This window comes from Equus caballus, chromosome 29, assembly GCF_041296265.1.
Source record: "Equus caballus isolate H_3958 breed thoroughbred chromosome 29, TB-T2T, whole genome shotgun sequence".
Classification (NCBI taxonomy): Eukaryota; Metazoa; Chordata; class Mammalia; order Perissodactyla; family Equidae; genus Equus; species Equus caballus.
In genome coordinates this window covers 22,991,172-23,017,609 of record NC_091712.1, presented here as the reverse complement: position 1 = coordinate 23,017,609, position 26,438 = coordinate 22,991,172, and the positions used below count along the sequence as shown (strand labels likewise).

The following is a 26,438-nucleotide window of genomic DNA, read 5'->3' as shown; positions in this document are numbered from 1 at the left end:
GAACTATACGTGAAATTCTTTACTGTTTTTGACCTACAAAAATGGCATCTTCTTCCTGTTTAACCTATTACTGAAACGTGAGCATTGTTAGAAATTGAATTACGGAATTCCTATGAAGTATGGAGCAGAGAATGAGGCCTCATTGTTGTGACTCAAATAGCTTCCTTCGACCAGATACACCCAACCAAATAAGGTTTGCATAATCTGTTTGCTTAAAAAACCAGAGGTATCTATCCTCTAGATATTCACATGGAAAATATTCAGAGGCCAAATTTCATTATGAATTGAAAGCGCACGCACATCACTCCCTTAACTCTAAGGGAGTGCATACAAGAGATAAAAATGAATTCTCAGAAAATGCGGAAACAGTTTAGAAAGACTGATAACTCATTCTTAGGTGAGTAAATAGAGTAAATTGTAACTCTTGGTTGTTTGTGGTTGTCCACTGGATGGTAACTAAAGCCCACCCCGGCCTTCCCCTTACATCTATCTAAACATCATCCTGTCTCTCATCCCAGGAGTAGGGGTTGGCAATGGGATGAGGTTGGAAAATGGGGTCAGGACATCTCTTTACAAATTATTTGGTGGTAGTGATAATAAATATGAAAACCAAATGGTTTAGTTTTTTTAGGCTATATCAAAATGGCAATGTCAACACAGCCTTGTAGTAATGCAGAGGGTCTATCAATTGAATTTAGAGAAATGTTCATGTACCTGTTAAGTGTTTTTCAGTGTGTCTAGCAAATTACTATCTTCAAATTAACTGTGTTCCCAATGGCAGCATATTCAAAAAGAGATTGGCAGCAGCCTTGGCCTGTATTACCTTTAACTTTACCTTACTTTACTGGGCTTAAGCTCTTCCAACACTCGGAATTTCTTAATAATTCTTAAGGCCAACTAAACGTTGTGTTTGTTTTGCCTCATACAGTTTATAAGAGGAGAGATAGGCTTCTTCTCTTTTTTCTTATTTGATGTTTAGGATTTATATAGTTTGGTAATTGTGTTATATAATACAATGTGCTTAACCTTCAAGAGCCTACATGAGGACCCAAGTAATATCATTGGTCCTAAGGCATTGAAAGAATTGAATTCCATTTTAAGATTTTCCAGTGTCTTCAAGTGGTTTTAGGTCACATAATACCTAGCCTCCACTTGAGGAAGATACAAAAGAGACTTTCAAAGACACGAATTTAAGCATGAATGTTGTATTTTCAGACTTGCTTCTTGCATCTTTCCTGATAATGCCCTCATCCTTTGTCATGGCAGTTGGATTAAGAGAGGATTGTAGGACATAAAATATTTCCATGGGGAGAAGTAGTTTCACTTTGTCAAAAGGTACACCCTAGCTGGGCTTGAGATGTTGCATTATTTCCTTGATGCCACAAGACATAAAAAGGCTAACTTTTTAAAAGAGATAGACTCATTTCCCTCTCCTCTTTATTGTCCTAAAACATCAGGGAAGACATACATAGGATGGGAGGAAGCTGCTTCTCTGCATACCTGTCACAGATCCCTTTTCATCAATTTTCCAGTCTTTTGAGAGCCTTCTTTTCTGGTATCCACATACTCCGTGATCATGATTAACTACATAATTTGCAACGCCAGTACAAAATGAAAATGCGGGGTTCTTTGATCAAAGATTAAGAATTCCAAGATGGCAAAAGCAGGGCATTAAACCAAGCATGGGATTCTTCTAAGCATGGGGACTTGTGTGACTGCACAGGTAGCATGCCCAAGAAGCTGGCTCTGTCTACACTCATTCGTGAAGGTTCCTCCATGACATCTAACTCATTTATTGTTCTAATGATCTTAGAGATCTGGGAGAGATAAAGCCCATACTCAAGTCTCAAGTGAGCCTGGTAGTTGCTTCAAAAACTGGTAGTAACTGATGTAATTTTCATTTCTTGGAGAAAAGTTCAGACAGGATTTAGATGCCAGGCAATCTTGCCGATGGGGGTTTAGAACTCTTTTGATAACATTCCTTTGTTATTGAAGTCATATGGCTAGGGACTAAGATGGTGAGACATGTGGTGTCAGAGGTGGGACTTTATGGGACAGTCCAAGATGTACTTCAAGATTCTTACACCATGAAAAGGAAAGTCTATTTTGGGGGCAACTTGGCATTCTCCACTCTCTTTTCCTACTACATTCTCTACTTCTCCTTTCTTCTAGCCTCTCAAACTCTGTTTAATATGAGGTAAAGTTTCTATCACTTGTAAATATTTAATATTCATAGACAATACAATAATTTTAGTTAAATTACCTGTTAACACTTTTAATGTTAAAAAGAATGATAAGACCTACTCGGTGGTAGAGGTTTTTCCTTTGAATGTTTCTTCAGGAATTCCTTTGGAGAAGGTAGTTCAACTTTTGCTGGTCCCATAGTTTTCATTGCAGTTTTAAATTTTTGCATGTCATCTTTTACAGCTGTCTTAAAAACTGATGTGTACCTAAAATTAAAAAAAGTAGTATTTATATTTCTAGTAGAAATTATTTAAAGTTTAAAAAAGGATATACATTTCTAATTTATATAAGTCCATATTCATTTGGAGATAAAGTGTAATTATCGGAGCCCTGTTTATCAAGCTTAGGCAAGCTAGAAGGAGGCTTTGCCCTAAGAAACAGATGCCAGTGTAAAGATGTTCATAATATTTCCTTATTATCCTTTGAGCATCTGTAGCATTGATAGTGATGTCACCTCTCCCATTCCTGATATTGGTAATTTGTGTCTTCTTTCTCCCTCTTTTTTCTTTTTTTTTTTTTTTTTTGCTGATCAGTCTGACTAGGGCTTTATTAAATGTTATTGATCTTCTCAAAGAACTAGTTTTCATTGATTTTCTCTAACGCTCACATGTTCCATTTAAATGATTTCTGCACTTATCTTTATTATTTCTCCTTATTTGAGGTTTAATTTGCTTTTCCGTTTTTAGTTTCTTAAGGTGCAAGTTTAGGTGTTTGACTTTAAACCTTTATACTTTTCTAATAGAAGTATTTAAAGGTATAAAATCCCCTTGAGGCACTGCTTTATAGCTGCATCCCACAAATTTGGATATGCTGTGCTTTCATTTTCATTCAGCTCCAAACACCTTTTTAATTCCCTTCTTGTATCTTCTTGACTTAGGAGTTTGTTGAGATGTGTTTAGTTTTCCAATATATGGGGAGTTTCTAGATATCTTTTCAATTTCTAATTGATTTTTACCGTGTTTAGAGAATATCCTTTGTATGATTTCAATCATTTTAAATTTTCTGACACCTATTTTATGGCATAAAGTATGGTCTGTCTTAGTAAATGTTCTAAAAGGAAGTGTACTTTGCTCTTGTTGGCGGCGGTGTTCTATTAATGACAATGAGGTTGAACTAGTTGGTAGTGTTTTCAAGTATTCTATTAATTATTGAAAGAGAGATGTTGAACTCTCTGACTACAGTTGTGGATTTGTCTCTTTCTTCTTTTAGTTCTATCAGTTTTTTGCTTCGTATATTTTGAAGCTCTATTAGTAGGTGCATAGCATTTAGGAATATGATATCTTCTTGAAAAACTGACTACTTCATCATTATAAAATAATACTCTATCTTGTTTAAAATTCTATACTCTAAAATCTACTCTGTCTGATATTAAGAAAACCACTCCAGCATTCCTTTGATTTGTGGCAACATAGTATTTTTCCATTCTTCAACTTTTTACTTATTTGTGTCTTTATTTTTAAAGGGGTTTTCTTATGGAGAGCATAGAATTTTTATCCTTTCTAATAATCTTCTATTTGGTATGTTTAGACCATTCACATTTAATGTGATTTTAAAAATAGGTTTGTGTTTAAAATTTCCATCTTGCTATTTGTTTTCTACATATCCCATTCTTCATTCTTCCTCTTTTCATCTTGCCTTATATTTTGTTTTTATTCTGTGGAAGTTCTAAGGTTTACAATATACACATTTAACTTATCACAGCCTATTTCAAGGAATATTATACCACTTTACATATCGTATAAGAACCTTACAAAAGAATATTTGCATCTACACCCCCGTCTTTGTCCTAGTGTTGTAATATATTTTACATCTATACGTGTTATAAAACCCATAGTTCATTGTGATTATTTTCCCTTTAAAAAGCCAATTATATTTTAAAGAAATTTGAAAAGAAGAAAAATAATCTTTACTATTTATCCATATATTTACCATTCCCAGCATTCTTTATTTCATTGTGTAAATCTGAATTTCCAACTTGTACCCTTTCTTGTGCATTAAGGACTTTTTAACTTCTGGCTTTCCTTGTTTCTGATGAGATATTTGCTGTCCTTCTTCCTTCCACTGTATGTAATGTGTCTGTTTTCTTTGGCTGCTTTTAAGATTTTTGTCCTTATTACTAGTTTTAAGAACTTTAATTGTAATGTCCCTTGCTATGGTTTTCTTCTCCATCTCCTCCTTTTTCTTTTCTTTTTTTTCCCCTGCTTGGGGTTCATTGTGATTCTTGGTTTTGTGGATTTAGAGATTTCATTAAATTTGTCAAAACTTTTGCCATTCTTCAAATATTTCTTCTGTTAACCCACTTTTCTCCTTTCCTTCTGGGATTCCAATTTCACTTACATTAGGCTGCTTCATGTTCACAGCTCACTGATTCTCTGTTTTTCTTTTCAGTTTTTTTCTCTGTTTCATTGTGTATTGTTCTATTACTATGTCTTCAGATTCAACAATATTTTCTTTTTCAGTGTCTTAGCTACTCTTAATCCTATCCCTATTGGGTGGGATTAGGATACTACTGGTATCAGTATTAGATGGGATAGGATACTTACTATTTTCATTTTAGACATGGTGTTAGTTATGTGTAGAAGTTAGATTTGGGTCTTTTTTTTATCCTTCCATTTCTCTCTGTATCTTGCTTGTCTTTTCCTCAAACACATCGAAGATATTTAAAATAGTCATTTTAATGTCCTTGTCTACTAATTCTCTCGCTGATGTCATTTCTTTGTCTGTTTGTACTGACTGATTTTTCCCTTGGTTATGCATTATATTTCTGGGTCCAGAAGAGCTTTTAGTCTAGTTCTAATTTGGCCCCACTACTGAGGCAATATACTCTTGAGAGCACTGCTCAATGCCCTGTATCTCAGAAGGTCTTTCCATTCTGATGGGAATATGAACTTTATCTGGCTCTGCTGCCTTCTGTTGGTTATTTCCCTGGCCTCAGTAGTTTCATCAGACACATGTACCATCAACTAAAGACTTGAGGGAAATCCTCCTGAATATTTCCATAGCTCTCTCTTTATCTATGAGGTTCTCTCCTCTCTGGTACTCTGTGCTGTGAATTCCACATGCCTTGATCTTCCCAAACTCCGACCTCTGTCTCCTTAACTCAGGGAAACTGCTGGGTTTTGTTTAAGTTCCTTTTTCCTGGGCTTTTGCCTGGAAATTCTCTCCAGGGAGTATGTTGAGGCAACTAGGGCTTGTTTCCCTTCTCTGAGGGATGACTGCTCCGTGCTGCCTATTGTCCAGTGTCTGAAAACCACTGTTTTACATATATGTTCTGGTGTTTTCGTTGTTTAAAGTGAGAGGGTAAATTCCTTGATTGGAAGCAGAAGTTCAGCTCTATCACTTTTAACAATTTGTATTCTCTTCTTACTTATGTGGATAAGTTTGTTTTGAGAAACATTAAATAGTTTCTTGCTTTTAGGGGCCTTTTCTCAATCTTGAACTCACTGGCTGGGAATTAATTATAGTTCAAACTGAATGAGCTCATTAGATACCTTAAGGAAATATGCTCAGTCCAAACGTGTGCCTTAAAATTCCCATGGAAGTTCGAATTGGCAGATATGATCTCTTGATTCATAAAATAACTTCCTTTGGGGTGAAAAAGGCGTCTGTATACTCTCACTTCTTTTTAATTTGCAACCTTGTGATTCAATACATTATTTTGTGTGTGTGCTGAAGGCTTACACATCTGTTATAGAAAACAAGATATTCCAGTCTATATGAATAATTTTTTATTTTTCAAAATTACAAAAATAAAAAAGATGAAATTAATATATCATATGTCAATCATATATCAATAAAAAATAAATAAAAATCTAGGTTCCCTCCATCTCCTCAATCCATTTTCCAGAATAAACTCTGTTTTCTATATTTCTATTTATGTATGAACTGTAACTTGATTTTTAAAAACTTAATATAATGTGATATCTTTCCAGAACAGTGCATGTAAAGCTTACTCTGTCTTTTCAATAGCTGCATTTTATTCTATTTTCTGGATTGTGTGGTTTTATTATAAAGACCTAGGGGGTGACTTTATTAGACAACTGGGCCTACTTTCTAGTTTTTATTAGATGTGGGCTATAGATTAATTATTCTAAAACTAAAATTGTCATCTTCAATAAACATGCCATACTTGCATTTATTTTATTGCCAATAATCACCACATAGTAAATCATATGAAGTCTTTAGGCATATATTTTTAAAGCATTTTCTCTTAAAGAGCACACAGAGAAATACTGACTCTAAGTTGGGATGGTTTGATAATGCTTGATGGAGATTTTTCTTTTCCTAATGGCTTAGATGGGCATCTGGTTAACTACTGTTTTTTGGTTTTGTTTCGTTCTTTTAATTTCAAACCAATATTATTGCAGTGTTTCTCTATTGTGTAGGACTTTAGAACCTAGACTGTATTAGAAAGTCCCTCAAATTATTTCTCGAAGAGAATTCTAACTTGTACATGGGTACCCCTTAAGCTCACGTAAAGGCACTGAAGTGAGAGTCTTCAATTCAGCCTCATGACTCTAGCAAATAATTCAATTTTCAACAGTGGATGCCAATTCTACTCCCAGCTTGGCTGACAACACAGGTATGCATCACCGAGTATAATTCTGATCTTGGTGCTGCTTAATACCTATCATAAACTGTTGAGAGGAATAATAAATATGGTAGATTATCAAGAGGATATGTAGTCAATGTATTAATTTATATCTGTGCTGGACAATACAGTAGTTACCAGCCACATGTGGATACTGAGCACTTGAAAGGTGGCTAGTGCCACACGTTGAAATTATAGTATTTTGGATACATTGGGTTAAAATAAAAATCTATTATTAAAATTAATTTTATATATTTTTTCTACTTTTTTAAAGTGGTTATTAGAAAATTTAAAATCACGTACGTGGCTCACATTTTATTTCTATTAGACAGTGCTGACCTAGAGATTGGAAAAATCAATCCTTGAATTAAAAAATATAGTCGCATAGTTGTATACCCAGACCACATCATAGCGATGTCTCCAAAACTGCTTTCATTAAGTTATGTTTTGGCATGAAGACCATTGGTCTACAATGAGAGCAACATCTGACCTGTGGAACTTGGTGCATTTAATGTAAGAGTGCTGCTGAGATCTTTATTCATTACATCACACACATTGTCTCTTTTCTCCATGAACCGTGGCGGAAGTCTATTTCTGGCCCCACACCAAGAATACTTGTGTTTCTCAGCCACTGCTTTCCTTCTGTCTTATGGAAAACGTGACTTAGAGTGTAAGTGATCTTTGAAGGATCACGGGAAGCATCGTTCTTCCTTTGTGGGTTGCCCACCTTCTAGTTAGCACTGAGTCAAATTTTTATCAGACTTCAAGCAAACACACAAGATTTGAAAGCATACATTTCATGTACCAGAAATTTCACGCTCATTTGTGGCACTGTCTTACTTTTCTATCATTATTTTCTATTTACTTTGATATCCTCATTAAAAAATATCTTATTGCATTATAACAGAGTAATGTATAAATAAATACTAAGCAGTATCTTACACATGAAAATTATCTGAAGAATAAAATATATAGATATATATGTGCTATTGAATCAAAAGGTGCTCGTTAGGTTTGTTTTAATTATTTACTCAGATTGAAAAGCAGTGCACAACCTGGTTAAAGTTATGGGCTTTGGTGTCAGACTTATATCTCAGTCTTAGCTCTTCTTCTTCCTAGCTGCCTCGACTCTCTGGGCCTGAGTTTCCTCTTCTGTAAAATCAGGATATTACTACTCATCTCATAGGGTCCTTGTGAGATTTACATAATGCTTATGAAAAACATGGAACAGTATCTGGTACATTGTAAACACTAATACATTGAACATATTATCATCATCATCATTATTATTAATATTGTTGCTATTATTACTTGGTATTCATCTTGCTTAAATAAAAAAAAAAAGTTTAATCCTTTACTGATCTTACTTGTGTCCTAAAAGACAGTCTTATTCTCTAAAAATTCAAGTCATTGTGTAAAAATGGTTATTATAAGAGACAGACACAGATAGACGGACTTTCCTGATCTATAATAAACAGATTCTCATACTATGATATATTGTACAGTATGCTTAAGATATTGAATCTTGATCTGTAATGGAATAAACTTATAAAAAATGAGTCTAACTCTGACAAAAGTTCAGTTATCCACAAATTTCCCTGGCAACTAATTTTAAGAAATATTGTCGACATAGTTTCTTCTCAACATTTTTAGGTACGTGTGAAATGCCAGAGAGACGTGCTAACGTACCACATGTTAAATCTATAGAAATCTAAATGAGAGGCAGTTACCCGAGATGAACGAACACTAAGCCAGTAAATGCACGTGGAAGCTGAGATTCTCCTTGTTGACAAAAATCCTGTTTGTGGATGTCCTTGCCCTCATCCACAGGTCAGAAGGGGAAAAGTACCTTCTCAAATTATCCCTTTCATTTCTAGTTTCCCAGGCCTTCAATTCTTCCACATTCTTTAGGTAATTTTATTAATTATAACACATCTTCAGTTGTGTGCTTGCTTTTCTTGCTGATTTTGAAATCTTCTATATGAACTGTGGGGTTTAGGTCAAAAATTAATATAAATACATGCATGAGAAGAGCACTTGGGTAAAAATAACAGAAGAGATGCAGAGAAGTGTTAGTACTGTGGAAGTCTCCAGAGTCTGGATATCTAGATTAAAAATATGAATAACAACTTCTAACACTAATCATAAAACTCTGCCTGAGACCACATAATGCAGCAATGGGAATTTTAGCATAAAATTTCATTATTCTAAAAACAAAGGCTCTGGAATATTCTTGACTTTTTTGAATAAAAGTTCATTTAGAAGGACTACTGCACTCTCAGTTGAATTAATGGCTATAATTAGCCAGCAAAGTAGATAAGAACCTTAGGAGAAAATGACTGTGTCATCTTAGACTTCATAATAGTCAAGACTGCTTAGCAAAGTCAGATACATAACCAGACTTTAAGGAGATGTTACAAAACTTCAGAAAATATACATAGGACAGTATGTAAATTGAATTAAATGGAAGGTAGTCTAAGAAGAATGAGAAGCTCTGAAAATGAAATTCTAACTAAATGTCACAATTAATCCCAATAAAAACCAGAAAGGCTTAAGGAAAAACACAACTAGTGGGTGCTTAGGACATTAAATATTCCCGCTTTCAAAAAGTAAGCATCCAGAAGCTCCATACTGGTAAGCCTGATGTCAATTTTGGAGAGCACCTAAAAATCTGTAGCAATGATTGTATGAGCCATTTGGAATTTCAGGTTACTGAAATGAACACCATTTTTTTTTAAAAAAAAATAAGATTATGGGATTCATAAAACAGGCAAATGGCTTAGACATAAGAATATGGATCTTGATGTTAGCAAAGCCTCTAATTAAATCCTTGCTGATATCAGCTGATTAATGGATGCATTTGGATGACTGACTGAAACTTCAAAACAATATTGCTGTCAGCCTAGAAAGAGGTGTCTAGTAGCCTACTAAAGTGCAAAGTATTTACCCTGTTCAGTGATAGATGGAGATATGAAAGACATACTTACTTGATTTGCAAATGACACAAAGCTGGGTGGGATGGTTAAGAGAGTGTATGAAAGATTCAAAATTCAAAACTCTATTAATGAATTTATATCAAAAAGAATCAGCTACACAATTAGTCTTAATTCATGTGGGAATTTCAATGCGAGACAATGGTGGGACATGACTGTCAAAATGCTAATGGATGCATTAATAAAAGTATTGTGTATCAAGGAAAGGAGATAATGGCTCCATGGGATGTTCAGACCATACCTGGAATATTATCTTAAACAAAGGGAAAGAGAGAATGATTGGAGATATTAAATAACTGGAGCCATCAAGAGAAGGGTGACAACTTTGGTGAAGATCTTGGAAACCATCTCATGCATCATGAGCAACTGAAATTTTGAAAATGGATTCATGGCTTCCCATTGACTTTAACACTTTTAGGTCTTAAGTCTCAGCTCATAGTTCAACTGCAAGAGGTTGCCCTTCACCCTACTTTGGTTACATATATCCATTGTTTAAGTTTTCATTTAGTATTTGCATCTCTCATTTGGGTTTTCGATATTATACGGTTTTATCACTAATCAACATTTTAACGTTTATATTTCAGTTCCCCAAGGAAACTGCAACCTGTGAGGTATGGGAGATCACAGTGCAGTCAATTGTTGATTTTCCCAAGGAATTAACCTCCTTGTGAAACCTGGACAGTCATCTTGCTAATCTTGCAAAGATCCACAGTGAGCTTTCTTGAAGTTGGGTTTATAACTTGGTGATCCAAATAAGCCTCGTAGCTTAATACATTTCTTTCTTAAGATTAATTCCTACTTTTAGTAAGGAGATTGAGTCAGGCAAGTATTTTTAGTGTGGTGAGAAAGAGCTAGGTAAATGTTTTATTATCTGTGTTTTTATAAATTGGTAGTTTGAGTGCATGACATCTTGTCAAATTAAAAACTTCTCATGGTTGTTGCTGACACTGTAGGTTGACTTCACCTCACCAGAAAGAGTTCTTTGGCACCACACCTAGATACCTTCTATTCCCTTCACCATATGTTCCTTTTCCCGACTTATTCTTTCAGAGTAAAGCAAGGCGTTTGTGCTGTCACTCCAACATTCCCCGAGAACATTCCCCCAAAACAATGTTATATACACAAGAGGGGCTCAGTTAATGCTTGCCAAATGAACGAAGAATATTTCTATAAAATTTCTTGAAAAAATCACCTAGACGCAGTAAAGCTTTTTAACTTACCAATGAAGAGAACACCTGTCTAATAAAATATCTTAACATTCAAATTCAGTACTCTATAGAAAATACAATTGACTAGTGGATTTCAGAGAGGAGGAGCTTTACCTTGTACAATATACAGGAATTTTTGAGCACAAGTCCCTTCAGCAATAGTTAATTTGAATGCTCCTCATAAACTCTGCGACTGTAACATATCTTACTTAACATTCCTCTTTCCGACCTCAATTAGATTTTTCAGTAGCTGACGGAAAACAACATAGGCACTGCTCTGGTTACAACCAGATACTCAGGCTTAACATGGAAGCGTTTGCCCAATTGTTGAAGATGTTAGGCACCCCAAGTAATTACCAGTAAAAATAACTGGACATTAGATCTGAAAGAGACTTGAACATTATCTAGTTCATTTAGCTTGTTTTACTCATCAGACAACAAATGAAAATTTATTCATGATCCCCAAACCTATTAGTTGCAGAGTCTGCTTTTTAGCTGTGTGCTCTTTCAATGCTGTTTTGATTTGCATCACGAAAAGGAAAAACATAAAAGACAGCAGAGTTCTAGAGGGAATGAGATTTTCTCCACTAGTTACCTTCTTCTCTCTCCACAGATTTAAATAAGTTGTAAGTCCCTACACAGGAGAGTAACCTGGAGGTTTACTTTGAGGTTACCTTTCTGAAATTTGGGGAACCTACAGGGCCTAACACCTATGTAAAAATTTTAACTCAGTTATGTATTTTTGGGTCTTTTTCCATCTACCCTTCCTTTCACCCAATTATTAGATCCGAAAAAGACCTCAGAAACTATCCAGTCTGTCTATTTCGTTTCACCCATCAAAAAAACTGAGGCTCAGAAACAAATAGGACTCTATACTAGACAATAATCGTGGGAAAAAATAAGTACCATCCCAATAGTGTAGTCAGAAATAAAACAATGAACTCCTGAAACCAAATATCAAGTATCCTAACATGGGATAATAAAGTTGGGATTTTCTCTTTTCAACAGGAAATTTCACGCTATGTTGTATACCACATCATGTACGAAAAACTACATCAGTTACAAAACAATTACAAACCGTATTAACAGGAGGCTAACATGATAAGGTGGCCCTCTCACAGCACGGGACTGCCCTCTGTGTGAACTGTGAGATGCTAAATACCTAGATTTTGTAAACTCTTCTCTAAGCAGTTGTCATCCAAGGCTACTTCATTGAGCAAAAATAGATGTTATTTCTTAAAGTTATAGGATGCTTAGTCAAACCTGAAATGGAACAATTATTTCCCATTCTTGTTTCAAGCGATAATCTTTGCTTACCCACATACCTAGGAGGCTGGGGAGGTTCCTTCCAGTCACTGGGTATGAGGTTATAAATGCTCTCAGAAAAGCACGCTGGATCCATGACCACCAAATGATTCCTTAAAACTACTCAACTTTTTTCTCTATACCACTATCTCCGTCCCCTTCTTCACTGCGTCCCCTTTCCTTTTCTACTCTCTTGCCTTCTCAAAGAACTAAGGTTTCTCTCTTTCGCATAATTCCCCTTTGACCTCTTCTTCGCAGTCCTCTCTTGGGAAGAAAATAAAATACCCCTTCTATTCCTCTTGGGGTTGCTTAGCGTGGTTAACGGCGCGGTTGCCATGGAAACAGTTACTAGGCGACGGAGAAGTCGAAGGCAGCACCACAAATTAGGTTTCCTTTCTTCCCTCTCTCTGCAGCTCCTTCTTCTGCCTGAGAAGTTCAACATGGAAACCACTATTTATATGTGCCCTTGGGAGTAATGGGGTCAAGAACGGCCTCCCTTTAAAAACGTTGCTCTTTTCTGTCTGTATATTTGGAGAGAAAGATAAACCCAGCTACAGACAGTCAGGGAGCGCAGCGGGAGGTCACACAATACGGCCTTTGTGCGCAGGCGCCAATCCCGGAGGAGTCGGGGCGAGCGGCTGAGGCCACGCTAACGCACTGGCCAACATCGACAGCGAGACGAGGGAGGGGAGGAGCCCGAGGAGATGGGAGGTTCAGGTGGGTGGAGCCTGGGACGAAAGTCACGTGCCCTGTGTGCGGCTGCTCCGGGCGAGGGCGTGGCGCGCGGACGCAGGCCGGCACTGGCGCAGGCGCAGAGGCGGCTGCGCGGGGGCGCGGGGGGTGCAGCGTGGCCTCGGGTTTGGACAGTGGGCGAGCCTGGGCGAGGCCCGGAGGTGCAGGGCTCCGACCGGAGGCGGCGCTAGCGGCTTCTGGACGCTCCTTCCCATTTCCTTTCCTTTCTCCCGTCTTCTCAGGGTGATTTTCTTGGTGAGTTATTTGAGGAGAAAGAAAGGGAAACTGTAGAAGCCAGTCCGTTAGCATCGCATGCCTTGTCCCCTTCGTCCCTCCCCCTTTCCAGTCCTGGGTTTGTCACCTCAGCTCTCCGTCCGCGCTGCTGTCCGGCCGCTTTTGTCCCCGGCGGCTCGGAACCGGCCGCGCAGCCCCGCGCCCCTGTGCGAGCGCGCCCCCTCCTCCGCATCCACCTGTCGCGCGGTCCTCCCGCCGCCGCCTCGCTGTCCCCGCGCCGCGCCCTCCCTGCTCTCCGCCGGCTCCCTCTGGGTCGGGCCCCTCCTCTTAGGTCTTTCTCCACATGTTCTTGAACTTCCTGTTGTTTAAACGACCAGCCCAAACCAGGAGGAGAAGCCTTTTAAATGGGCCCTTGAATTTTTGCCCACTTCTGGATGTCCCTTTTTGAAAATTGTCTTCTTTCTGAGAAGCAGTTTTATTCGGTTTGAACCATTTGGTCTTCCATAAACCCAACTGTGCACGTATGACAGCTGAAAGGAACTCATGTAGAAGCCTTTGCCGTCTCGAGTCTCTAAAAGACGTTTGGCAGTATGATTTGGGAAGGAAGATAGATGGCTCTGAACCAGCCGTGCAGAGGCCACGCTGCCCGAGGGGGATGAAGATGCAGACAAGAGAACAGCAGTTTCGGTAGTCTCGAAATGCCAGGGTGCTCGGCGGAGGCCTTAAAACAGCAGGGTGGCTTGGTAAATTTTTTAGTTCCTGCTTAAAAGGCTATGCTGAATGTGCAGGTCCTTATGAATTTCTCTAGATAAGAATAAATTTAGTTTTTTGTTATTCAGTTGATCCGATTTTTATTTTTATCCCAGGTGTTTAACAAGCATTTTATTCAGATGAGTGACACTTTGGGGATGAGGCTCTTGTATGCTACTTGGCCCCTTTCCCCTATGAGTATTTTATGTTTTGGAGGATTTTTTGCCTACCATGTATAGAAAAAAATTCTCTTCTCTCTCCATGCTAAGATTTGAACTAAGGACTCAGAATGATAACACTGTTAGCCAGGTGACTAGTCATTGGCCAAAGCTTATAAATTTTCCAGTTAGAGGGAGCACTTTGGTACTATTTTAGCAAATAAAATAGCCAATAAGGGCAATGCGTCATTTCTCCAGTTAGCACCAACTGGCCTAAGCTAGTGTGGAGACTTTTTGATGCGACTGAATACAGTAATTTCACTGATGTCGGTATATTTATTGTGGTTTTAAAAATACCAAACAAATTTTAGAATCTCCTCATTGTAGTATACTTAGTTTACAGTCTTGATGAAGTTGTTAGATCGTTTGGAAAGGAACTTTTTTGTCTTAGCTATTTGTCTGTAATTCTCCTTGCCTTTTGAAAGCATGTTTACGAAGAATATATTTTGAATTTTCATAATTCCCTCAAAATGGCAATGCTATTCAAGGGCATGCCTATGTCCACAGGGAATTAGTATGGGTACACCATTGGAGGTCATGAACTTTTTCTGTAAAGGGCTGGATAATAAGTGTTTTAGGCCTTTGCAGGCCAGATGGTTTCTGTCCAAATTACTCAACTCCACCATTGTAGCTCAAAAGCAGCCAAAGACAACACTAACCAAACGAACAAATGAAGGAGTGAGGTTGTGTTCTGGGGAAGCAATTTACAAAAAGGGTACAGGGCCAGGTTGGGCCTATGGGTTGTAGTTTGCACAGACCCATGATATAAATGGTTACTAAAGATTATTTTAATCTATTTAGATGCATAAAACGTGTATAAGTGGGAATATAAATAAGACAATTAGGAAAATAAACCCTTTATAAAGAGATAGATTCTTTACAATATTTTTCTAAGTTATAGCATTGAAAAGGATTCTTAAAAAGTCTTTTGAATTAAATACTCAAGGCCATTAAGAGGATATCTAACAGCAAAAGACTAACAACAGGAAAGGCTTAGTCAGCTTTGATGCTAAGCTAAAGGCAAAGATGAGTGGCGACTTGCAAAATTATACTTTTGCTTATACAATCCCTGTGATTACAAGATGACACTGTCATGTATGGTCATCCCACCCTCGCCACCTCCTATTTCCAGGGAAGTAGGAGCTGATTGACTAAAGGGCTTGTTGAGGGGATTTTTGCTCCATAGTCAGAAGCAGGAGAGCTTTACCTTTCCCTGGTTAATTTGTGTCCTAGTATATTTACATTTTTTCTTATTACTTATTGGAAAACAATTTATTGCTGTAAAAATGCAGTAATTTTTAAGAATTTTTTAAAACCTCAGAATTTCTTCATGAGATAATGGACTAGATTTAGTCATGCTTCTGAGAAATTTAGAGTTGCATTTATGTATGATGACAAGCATAATCATGTCATAAATACTTTCGGAAGTTCATTGAGCTATACCCAATTCTCATCATGAAGTAATTTTTGAAGTGCTGTGTCTTATGTTTTATTTTGAAAGATATATAATGACGAATATTTTAAATTGGTGACAAATGCTAAATCATTTTGACTAAATAGGATTTTGGTGATTTCCCAGAGGAATTCGAAACTAGGTAGTTTTATAATGGAATTGAGAAATTCTTCAGGACCTTTTTGTAAATAAAAATTGATATAAGTTGAGTGTGATTTTGGTTGATTATCAGTCATCTAGTGGTAAACGTAGGAAAGCATCCCTGTAAATGGGTTGTTCAAAATTAGTATGTATTTCTGGTTTAAAAATGTAACTTGATTAGCATCCATAGGAAATAATTCAAAAGCAATTTAAAAAGTGATTTCTGCACTTTTTCCCCTTGAACTCTTTACTCCATCTTGATCAGCTTGCCACAGTAAAATTCTTAAATTTTGTGTCTTGAGGTCACATGATACTTAAATTAATACTACACGTGGACGTTCTGCTTTTGTTTTTTAAGGTTCTTGCTGTGATACCCATCATTGCCTTTTCCTTTGTCTATTTGAATGACAGGTGTCTTTTATGTCTAAAAAGTATCCATTGGAATTAGTGGGTCAGAAAGCCCCACTATAAGTGATCAGTAGGAAGACTTATTTAAAAATTATTAATGTGTAATGGAGTTGTGTAGATCTTCCATACTCTGAGGAGTTAGGGTAACTAAAATATTTTTGTATAGAACTTGGCTCTACAAAAAATATTTGAGAACATTAATGATACAGTAAAACCTGAGTACTTTATGGCCAAGAGAATTGGTCTCTAAGTACTGTTTTTGTTTTCTGACTCTTGTGTGATTGACTTCCATTTAATTTGAAATATTTTGTCCTTTGGCTGAAGAAAAATTGCCTATTCATGACCACCATACTGAAAAACATTAAAATATAAATAAATAAACATCTAATAACATGGCTTTGAATCATAAAGGAAAGTGATATGTAGTTGGTTCTCACCTTTGACAGGTACCATATTTGTGAATTCTACTCACTCTATTTATAACCCAAAATTAATACTTGTAGCACTTTTGCAGTCATTCATGGACACGGGCACATGGGTGAAAACTGAGTTGCCTGATGTTTGTGTTCCAAGCTGAGGTCAAAGAAGGTGACGCTCTGCCTTCTTGTGTCAGCTCTCAGACTGTATACTATATTCGTTTTTAGTGCCATGTTTTTTGGATTTTTGTGCTTCTAGCTGGTGATTTTACTGTTTAAAATGGCCCCAAACAGAGTGCTGAGGTGCTGCCCAGTTTTCCTATGGCAACAAGGCTATGATGTGCTTTCCAGAGAAAATGCGTGTGTTAGATGAACTTTGTTCAGGCATGAGTTAGAGTGCTGTTGGCTGTGAGTTCAGAGGCAATGAATCAATGAAATGTATGTTAAATAAGATGTCCTTAAATGGAAACACACATAAAACAAGGTTATGTATTGATCAGTTGGCAAAAATGTTGTGACCAGAGGCTCACAGGAACCTAACCCTGTATCTCCCTTAGGAGCTCAGTAGTCACAAATTCAGTATTTGTGGTGACATTATAGAACATAACTACCATGAATAATGAGAATTAACTATATTACCTCCTAAGTAAAAACTCAATTTCCAGATAAAAGTTACATGCTATGGGCATTATTCCATCGTCTCTTTTCTTTTGGTTTGCTTACAGTGGATGTTGAAGCCCTAAAATTAGTTTGTGGCTAAATATTATGAAACAAAATTTAGGGTGTAGCTTAAAATAGAATTCATCTTTGTTTTTCTTTAAAAATGATAATGTTTGTTAAATGTTATAGCACTTAACAACTGCCTTCTAGTTTCAGGAAGATTTTTGTGGTGAAATAATATTGATACAGAATAAATTGAACTGTCATATTTTCTATTTTTAATTCATATAAAACAAAGGAAGGGGGCCAGCCCCGTGGCAGAGTGGTTAGGTTTGCGCACTCCGCTTTGGCCGCCCAGGGTTTCACTGGTTCTGATCCTGGGCGTGAACATGGCACCGCTCATCCGGCCATCCTGAGGTGGCATCCCACATGCTACAACTAGAAGGGCCCACAACTAGAATACACAACTATGTACTGGGGGGATTTGGGGAGACAAAGCAGAAAAAAAAAAAAAAAGAAAATTGGCAGCAGTTGTTAGCTCAGGTGCCAATCTTTAAAAAAAAAAAAAAACAAAGGAAAAGTAAGATTATAAAAGATAAGGTGAAGTTGCCAGGCATAACATTTGTGTTACAGTCTTCTACTTTTAGGGGAGTTGATGTTGAACATTGCAGCAACCAGCCGAAAGTGGAAGAAAAGATCGGTTGAAAGATTTACGGTCCGTAACAACAAACCAGCTACTCAGGTGATAGACAGTTACTGCTAATACAGACATGAGAAGGTTATGCACTGGGAACTAAGAAAGAAGACACTCTGTGATGTTATAAGCAAAAGCCTCTGAATAGGAGGTTAATCAGGCTGCTGTATACAGTGTCCTGAAAATAGCTAGTGTTTAAGTATAGTGCCAGAATACAGTTTAATAAAAGAAATTGCTCATGTGGTTCAAGTGCACAGTCCTCTGGTCCTCAGTTTACTCCAGGGAAAATATTAGACTATGCACACCAAAACGCTTCTTGATTCACAGATGAGTACCACTATTTTCTCTGAAGGGTTAAACAAACCAAACCACAAAGAAAATATGCCTTGCCTTGTACCTAGATATTCTGATTCAATTTATATGTTTTTAGTCTGTTGTCGTTGAGTGACAGTGATTACTATTACTATATATATGAATATTCTTATGTGCCAGCCACTGTGATACATGCTCTGAATTTATTATAAACTCACTTAAATAGCTAAAAGGTAACTGTTTGTGGCAGACACTTTGTTTTTTTTTTTTTTACAGGAGATATTATTACATACAAATCATGTAGTGATCCAGACAGATAAAACAACCTAAAAGAGTAATTAAGACACTCATTTCATAGCTTTAGTCCACTAGTTTTTTCCCCCATCGCTGAACATACAGTTAGATCATGGAAATTTTAGGTGTCGTTGTGAAAGATTTTATATTTTTTGTTATTTGGTTATATTGTCTTTTATATTGCTTGATGGCAGAAATTCCTTCAATACTGTTTAGTAAAATTATTTTCTATGATAAGACACACATGTTGAAAAAAAAGGGTATCGTAATTTTTTATTTATTTTTGACTGGGAAAGATTCACCCTGAGCTAACATCTGCTGCCAATCTTCCTCTCTTTTCCTTTTTCTTTTTTTCCCTCCCCAAAGCCCCAGTACATAGTTGTATATTCTGGTTGTAGGTCCTTTTAGTTCTTCTATGTGAGCCACCGCCACAGCATGGCTACTGACAGACCAGTGGTGTGGTTCCGTGCCCAGGAACCAAACCCAGGCCACTGAAGTGGAGTGTATAGAACTCCAACCACTAGGCAGTCCAGGCTGGCTCTATCTTAGTCTTTTAATAATAGATTTGGGGAAACATGAAAAGGGTCAATTTGTTATTTTTCTGTACTTTAAAAATTTCAGGTGGATATTTAATAATAGACTAGTCTGTGTGTGGAATTTTATGAATCTGTATGCAGTTATGATTAACTTGAATTTTTTTCCATTATAGACTCCACTTTTTGCAAAGATTGACTTTGCCTCGGCATGAACAAACTCTTCATGTAAGATTGGTTCCTGTGTGTCACATGTTTACAAGGCCGTGGGAGCAAAGCACAGTGCATACAAGGTGAAAAGCCAAATAAGGAAATGTGTTCCTTCTCTTGACCATTCCAATTTAACTAGTAAGTTAAATTCAGTGTTGGCTTAAAATGGTTTAAATTTTTAATTACAGAACACAGTTTATGTAGCAGAGATAATCTGAGTAGTAAATGATTGAGAGTTTTCAGAACATATTTAAACATACCATCTAACATTTAATACAGCTCACTTGCATGTTGTTTCTACTACAGAACATGTGGAAAGCCCCACTAGGTGTCTGTGAAGTTACTTTAGTCAATTTAAATGAGCATCGCAGCAGTTATTAAATTGCATTTTACACATGACTAAATATTTGACTTGTCTGGCCTACGTTTGTGTTTTAATGGTGAGTATGTTTCCAAAGGCGGGGGTTTGACCAGGACGGGGAGTTGCAGAGCTTCTTCGGATGCCAGACTAATTTTTTTCTTCTCATCATTAGAAACATTCCTGAGTTTTTTTGCTCTCGCTCTGGAGTCTGGAATTTGAGTTAAGTCTCTCCACTGATGATGTTTATGGGACAGAAACAAAAGTGATGGTCCCATGCAGATAAGGTGATAGACATGTAGCCTTTGACCTTGCTGCTTCTTATCAGTTTTTCTTAACTATTTGCATAATATTATACCTTTCACTTTAGTTTTTTTTAAGACCTTCAATATGAAAAATATGTAAGAATGATTCTTAACAGTATGCATGTGAAAGGCACATAAAGAAAATGTCATACCTTTGTCCTATAGTTTGGGAAGTTAAGCATTTCATGAGCAAATATTTTATTCATGTGAATTCTGTAAATTTATGAGGAATATAATAGTCTAACACGTTCATATTAACTAAAGAGAAATTAAATATAAAGAATATTGTTTAGCTTTTGTGAATTGCAAGTAAATAGCATTCCAACACCAAATAATCCTTATTTATATGGGTTATAAACCATGAAACAATTTTCATTACATGGAAAGGAATGCTAATTTGATTTAATATATTTTTTTAAAAAACATCTATGATGTGGCATTTTCTGAAAAAAGTTTCTATTGCTTAATAGTTACAAATTGTTGAAAGTTTTTATTATTCAGTGTCTTGAGATTTGAAAAGATTGTTAAAAGGATGATATGCAATATATGAGAATTTGAATTTTAAATTTGAATTTAATTATCCCATAAATTTGGTAGATTTTTAAACAGTTTATATACTCTAGGGGCATGGTTATGTTCAATCCTATTGAGATTTTAAGTCTTGAAATTAGTAACCAAATGTCTTTTTTTGTTTTTATGTTTTGAAAAGGGCTAAAGCCAGCTTTTAGATTGGCTTGGGCAGAAAAGTGAAGAGAATGCTCCACTTTAAACGATGTCAGCATCTGAAACAAATAACCCAGAAATGTTTTTCTAGTATACATGTTAAAACGGATAAACACGCACAGCTATTTCTTTCAAGGACCTTTGCACTTGCAGAATTAAGGAAGTCATGGCACTCAACCCACTCTCTTGTTGGAGACAAAAATATTATCCTGATGGGACCGCCTGGTGCTGGGAAAACAACAGTGGGCCGGATAATAGGTCAGAAACTAGGTTGTTGTGTCATAGATGTGGATGATGATATCCTTGAAAAAACCTGGAATATGAGTGTGTCTGAAAAATTACAGGATGTTGGTAATGAGCAGTTTTTAGAAGAGGAAGGAAAAGCTGTGTTAAACTTCTCTGCATCTGGAAGTGTGATTTCCCTTACTGGGTCCAATCCAATGCATGATGCTAGCATGTGGCATCTGAAGAAAAATGGGATAATTGTATACTTGGATGTACCTCTAATAGATATAGTTAGTCGTCTAAAATTAATGAAAATAGATAGGGTTGTAGGACAGAATTCTGGAACATCTATGAAAGATTTACTTAAATTTAGAAAACAGTATTATAAGAAGTGGTATGATACTCGTGTTTTTTGTGAAAGTGGGGCTTCCCCAGAGGAGATAGCTGACAAAGTGCTTAATGCAGTTAAAAGATACCAAGATGTGGACTCAGAAACATTCATTTCAACAAGACATATTTGGCCTAAAGACTGTGAACAGAAGGTTTCAACAAAATTCTTTAGCGAAGCTGTGATTGAGGGGTTAGCTTCTGATGGTGGCCTCTTTGTTCCCGAGAAGGAGTTTCCAAAATTAAACTGTGGGGAGTGGAAAAGCCTAGTAGGAGCAACGTATGTAGAAAGAGCACAAATACTGTTGGAGAAGTGTATACATCCTGCTGACGTACCTGCTGCCAGATTGGGAGAAATGATTGAAGCCGCTTATGGGGAAAACTTTGCCTGCTCAAAAATTGCCCCTGTCAGGCACCTGTCAGGAAACCACTTCATCCTGGAGTTGTTTCATGGACCAACAGGATCGTTTAAAGATCTGTCTCTCCAGCTTATGCCTCATCTTTTCGCACACTGTATTCCACCGAATTGCAATTATATGATACTTGTAGCTACTTCAGGAGACACAGGGAGTGCAGTGTTAAATGGTTTCAGTCGTCTGAATAAGAACGACAAGCAAAGAATAGCTGTGGCCACATTTTTTCCTGAGAACGGAGTAAGTGATTTTCAAAAAGCACAAATAATTGGCAGTCAGAAAGAAAATGGATGGGCAGTGGGTGTCAAATCAGATTTTGATTTTTGCCAGACAGCTATAAAAAGAATTTTTAAAGACCCTGATTTTACTGGCTTTCTTACTGTGGAATATGGAACAGTCTTAAGTTCAGCTAATTCCATAAACTGGGGCCGACTGCTTCCCCAAGTAGTTTATCATGCTTCTGCATATCTTGATCTCGTTAGCCAAGGATTTATTTCTTTTGGAAGCCCAGTCGATGTCTGTATTCCCACAGGAAACTTTGGTAACATTTTAGCAGCAGTGTACGCCAAAATGATGGGAATCCCTATTCGAAAATTTATTTGTGCCTCTAATCAGAATCATGTTTTGACTGATTTTATAAAAACAGGACATTATGATCTAAGGGAAAGAAAGTTAGCACAAACCTTTTCACCGTCAATAGATATTCTCAAATCTTCAAACCTGGAACGGCATTTACACTTGATGGCTAATAAAGATGGACAATTAATGACAAAATTATTTAATCAATTGGAAGAGCAGCATCACTTCCAGATAGAAAAGATTCTAGTGGAGAAACTTCAGCAGGACTTTGTAGCCGACTGGTGCTCTGAGGGAGAGTGCCTCGCAGCTATTCACTCCACCTACAATACTTCAGGGTATATTTTGGATCCACACACTGCTGTTGCAAAAGTAGTTGCAGACAGAATGCAAGACAAAACCTGCCCAGTGATTATCTCATCGACAGCTCATTACTCAAAGTTTGCACCTGCTATCTTGCAGGCTTTAAAGATTAAAGAAATCAACCAGACTTCATCAAGTCAGCTTTACTTACTGAGTTCGTACAATGCGTTACCTCCACCTCATGAGGCTTTATTAGAGAGAACAAAACAGCCAGAGAAGGTGGAGTACCAGGTCTGTGCAGCTGATGTGGATGTCCTAAAAAGTCATGTGGAAAAGCTAATACAAAGTCAATTCATGTAAAACCTTTCTGAGTAAAATATTTTTTTCTGGTGATAAGCATGCAATAATAAATCACAAAAGTTGATCTGGAGTACACTAGCATTCTGCTTTTTATGTAAATATGTCTATATGTAGACCTATTATCTTTTGGAATTTCAGTGCCTAATCTCTAGGACTGAATGTTGTCCCTGCACATGCTTCCTGGATCCTTAATCTAGAAGCGACAAAAAGGAAGCATAGTGCGTGGACCCTGTGCTGTTGTCTTGTGCTTCGCACGCCTGAGGGATGTATCAGTTTCCACTTCCTCGTTCCCACTTTTAAGTGGACCAAAATGTCTGGTATTCAATTTAGCAATTTAAATATTTAAGCACTGTTAAGTACTACATCTGTAACCATTACTAATTCTCTGTTGACTAGAAAGATAATTTACCACTCAAATGACTGACTAGCATGGAGGAAGTAAACTCATCCTTTAAGATAGGGCCAGTGTTTGCAACCCTATTCAAACTCCATTTTGGAGTTATTTTAGAATTAGAGTAAGTTATTATTAGAATTAATTATGTGTATCCTACAATGTCCAGATTAGGTAAGTGTCCTGTCCTTTACTCCCCTTTGAATGTTGATGGTTAGAGTGATGTACTTTGAACATCAAGACACGTGATTTAAGTCCAGGATGTAGTAATCAACAGAACTACTTTGTAGTAGATACAGAAATAAAATGACTTAACTATTTTAAAAGTTTTCCAAAATTCAGAGTGTTTGAATAGTCTTAATAGAAGTATATTTATAGTTAGGTGACAGTTTTCCTACATTGTTTTGAGTCCATTCGTATATAATTTGCCTGTTGTCTGTTGTTTCAATGAATGTTGTCTTTTTGGCAACAGAAACCACACGCAACTGATACATGTTTAATTTTTTAAAAAATTATTGAGGTCATATTGGCTTATAAGTTGTGCAGATTTTAGGTGAGCATTATTATATTTCAGTTTCTGTATAGACTGCATTGTGTTCACCATCAGTGGTCTAGTTTTTATCTGTCACCATACATGTGTGCACATTTAATTTTTATTTCCTGTAGTAACAATGATTTATGTTTGTGAATTTACTGGATGTTTTATTTCTGAGTTAAAGATTGTCACCGAAAGGACCTGTTAGTGTAATGGACTACTCTCAACCACAAGATGGCATTCCTAACATAATGTGTCTTTTCTGATAACATTCTGCTTCATTTTCTGGGGGAACTACTGCCATAAAGAAATATATTAAAAATTGTAAAGAAAAAAATTTAATAATTTAATGAACAGGAGCAATTTGTTTAAAATTTAAAAAATTAAACCAGTTATGTGTTAACGTTGATCTCTGGCTTAACTTCTAAAAAGTAAGTTCTAAATCTAAAAATTGAAAACCAAGAGCAGTTATAAGAAAATAATGGAGAATTCAAAGTTCAGCACTTATTCATGTATGTTTTAGTTATTTTATCTCTTTCTTTTAAGTGTATTTGTTTGGTAGATGACATATTTAGAAAAGACATCTAAATGTTCACTGTGTACATGAGAATGCTCTATTTTTCTGAAAGTGGGAGGGACAGCGTTAAAAAGTACAAGACATGATTTCTGCCCTCAAGAACTGTAGTTAAGGAGAAAACACATAAAAATGAAATCATGTTCAATACAAAAGAGTTATTACAAGAGTCCATGAGTAAGTGAAAAATGAGTGATATAGTTAAGTGCTGTAAGATTTAAAAGATTACAATGGAATAGTCAGAAAAGGTTTCACAGAGGATGTGGAACTGAGGTGAATCTTGAAGGATGGCAAGATTTTCTAGGTGGAAAAGCAAGGGGAATACATTCTAGACAGAGGCAAGGGAAACAGGTATGGTGAAATGCACAAGAGAGCACCTGCGTTGATCTCTGGTCAGTTTGTTCTCTCATTGTCCAAAACTGTTGTTTCATGCCTTCCCTTTTTTTCAAAACCAACTCTGGCTCTTCCCTCTCAGCTAATAACCTGACGTCATGCAGGAGGAACAAGTTAATCAGGTGTGACAAAGCTCAGTTTTCCGTCGCCGTATGTGTAAATCTGCACCTGTTTCTATCTGTCCTGCTCCCTTTTGATTGAATCAAGCGGTATTCCTCCTCTTGTCACAGCCCAACCTCTTCAGTGTGCCTTGGATGCTAGTCCCTTCAGAGTACTCAAATAACTTGCTTCATCAGTGTTCTCCTCTGCTGTTTCTTCAACTTCTCCCCTCTGATGGGTCCTTTCTATGCCATTCAGATGCTCTCTTTTCATATCTTAAACAGTGTAAAACAAAAATCTCTTTGAACATGCACATTTTTTCCCATCTACTCTTTGATTTCTTTATGCTCCAAGCAAGATCAAGCCTCTTCAAATGGCGTTGTCTACATGTATGGCCTCCACTTTCTTGTCTCATCTTCTCTGTAGTGTGTAAAGTATGTCTACGGTTTAAGGATGAGTAATAAATACGCACGGACTCACCATCTTGTTTTAAGAGTAGAACGTTACTCATACCTTTGATGCCCACTGTGGCTCCTCTTTGGTGAAGATCACGTCTCTCCCCTAAAGGTTACCACTCTCCTCAATTTTCTGTTCATCATTCTCATTTGTATTTATAGTTCTGCACTGTTTAGTTTTTCTCCTTTTTGAATTTTTTGTAAATGGAATCATGGTGAATGCTTGCTTCCATGACCTTCTATTGCTCAAAAACTTTAAAATTTATCCTTGCAGATGAGTAAGCCACAGTTGATAAATTTTTATTTCTGTATAATATTCTGTATAAATACCACAGTCTATCCATTTATCAGTTAGTGGACATTTAAGTTTTTATTCTTGTATCCAGTAGGTATACTGTTTTGTAAAATTTGTATTGAAGGCTAGTAAATATGGACCTCCAATCATTTGTGATTCTTTCTAATTATATGTAAAAATAGATTTCATATCTTGGCATTATTAAAATAATTTATGGTATATGAAATGAAAAGTTGTTATCAGTTTTCAGGCTATGGTTATAATTTGTAGCTTTCACTATTTAAAATTATTTTACAATGTCATAAACATTGTGAATTTGTAAGATTTTTGAGAAAAAAAGATTTTTAAATTACATATTAATATCAAAATTTATTTCCATCAAAATTGAATTTAGAAGGCAATGAGTTGCTTCATATGAGGTTTTTGTTAGATTTTAATAGCAGTTCACTTTCAACAACAATCATTTATGGCAAATACTGTTTCTCTCAATCCATTAAATCATTTATAAACATTTTATAATTCAGACTACTCAGTGTTAGTAAAAAAAAAAAAAGGTAGCTGTTTTCATGTGAACCTCAAAACTGTGGTTACATAAATAATACAGTTTTTGTCCCATCCAAGAAACATGAATAAAATCTGTGTATGAAATA

The 26,438-nt window shown here is 36.5% G+C and overlaps 2 protein-coding genes across 19 annotated transcripts in view; one reads left to right on the top strand and one right to left on the bottom strand.

The window, feature by feature from the left end:
• ENKUR (enkurin, TRPC channel interacting protein) overlaps positions 1-13,580 on the bottom strand; it is a 24,443-nt gene extending 10,863 nt beyond the window's left edge. For 2 of the 13 annotated variants that reach the window (XM_023632321.2, XM_023632322.2), the window contains exons 1-2: positions 12,362-12,704; positions 2,305-2,450 (exon numbers count right to left, since the gene is read on the bottom strand). In XM_023632321.2, coding sequence (XP_023488089.1) covers positions 2,305-2,450; positions 12,362-12,438 — 223 coding nt within the window. In that variant the 5' untranslated portion in view covers positions 12,439-12,704. Of the gene's footprint in view, positions 1-2,304; positions 2,451-8,565; positions 8,822-12,361; positions 12,768-13,434 lie in introns of those variants that run through there. The other 11 variants (XM_070254829.1, XM_070254828.1, XM_070254832.1 and 8 more) reach the window with 11 other exon arrangements.
• On the top strand, positions 12,679-26,438 carry THNSL1 (threonine synthase like 1). 6 transcript variants are annotated; one of them, XR_011433851.1, is made up of 3 exons: positions 12,679-13,058; positions 19,363-19,534; positions 20,769-26,438. XR_011433851.1 is itself a non-coding variant. In XM_023632319.2 (3 exons), exon 3 carries the CDS (start codon positions 20,815-20,817, stop codon positions 23,044-23,046), a length of 2,232 nt encoding a protein of 743 aa, XP_023488087.1. In that variant the 5' UTR covers positions 12,928-13,058; positions 19,363-19,479; positions 20,769-20,814; the 3' UTR covers positions 23,047-26,438. The 6 variants fall into 6 exon arrangements, 3 of the variants coding, with proteins under 3 accessions (XP_023488087.1, XP_005606942.1, XP_070110925.1); XM_023632319.2 differs by having other exon boundaries at positions 12,928-13,058; positions 19,363-19,479; XR_011433850.1 differs by lacking the exon at positions 12,679-13,058 and adding an exon at positions 13,112-13,328.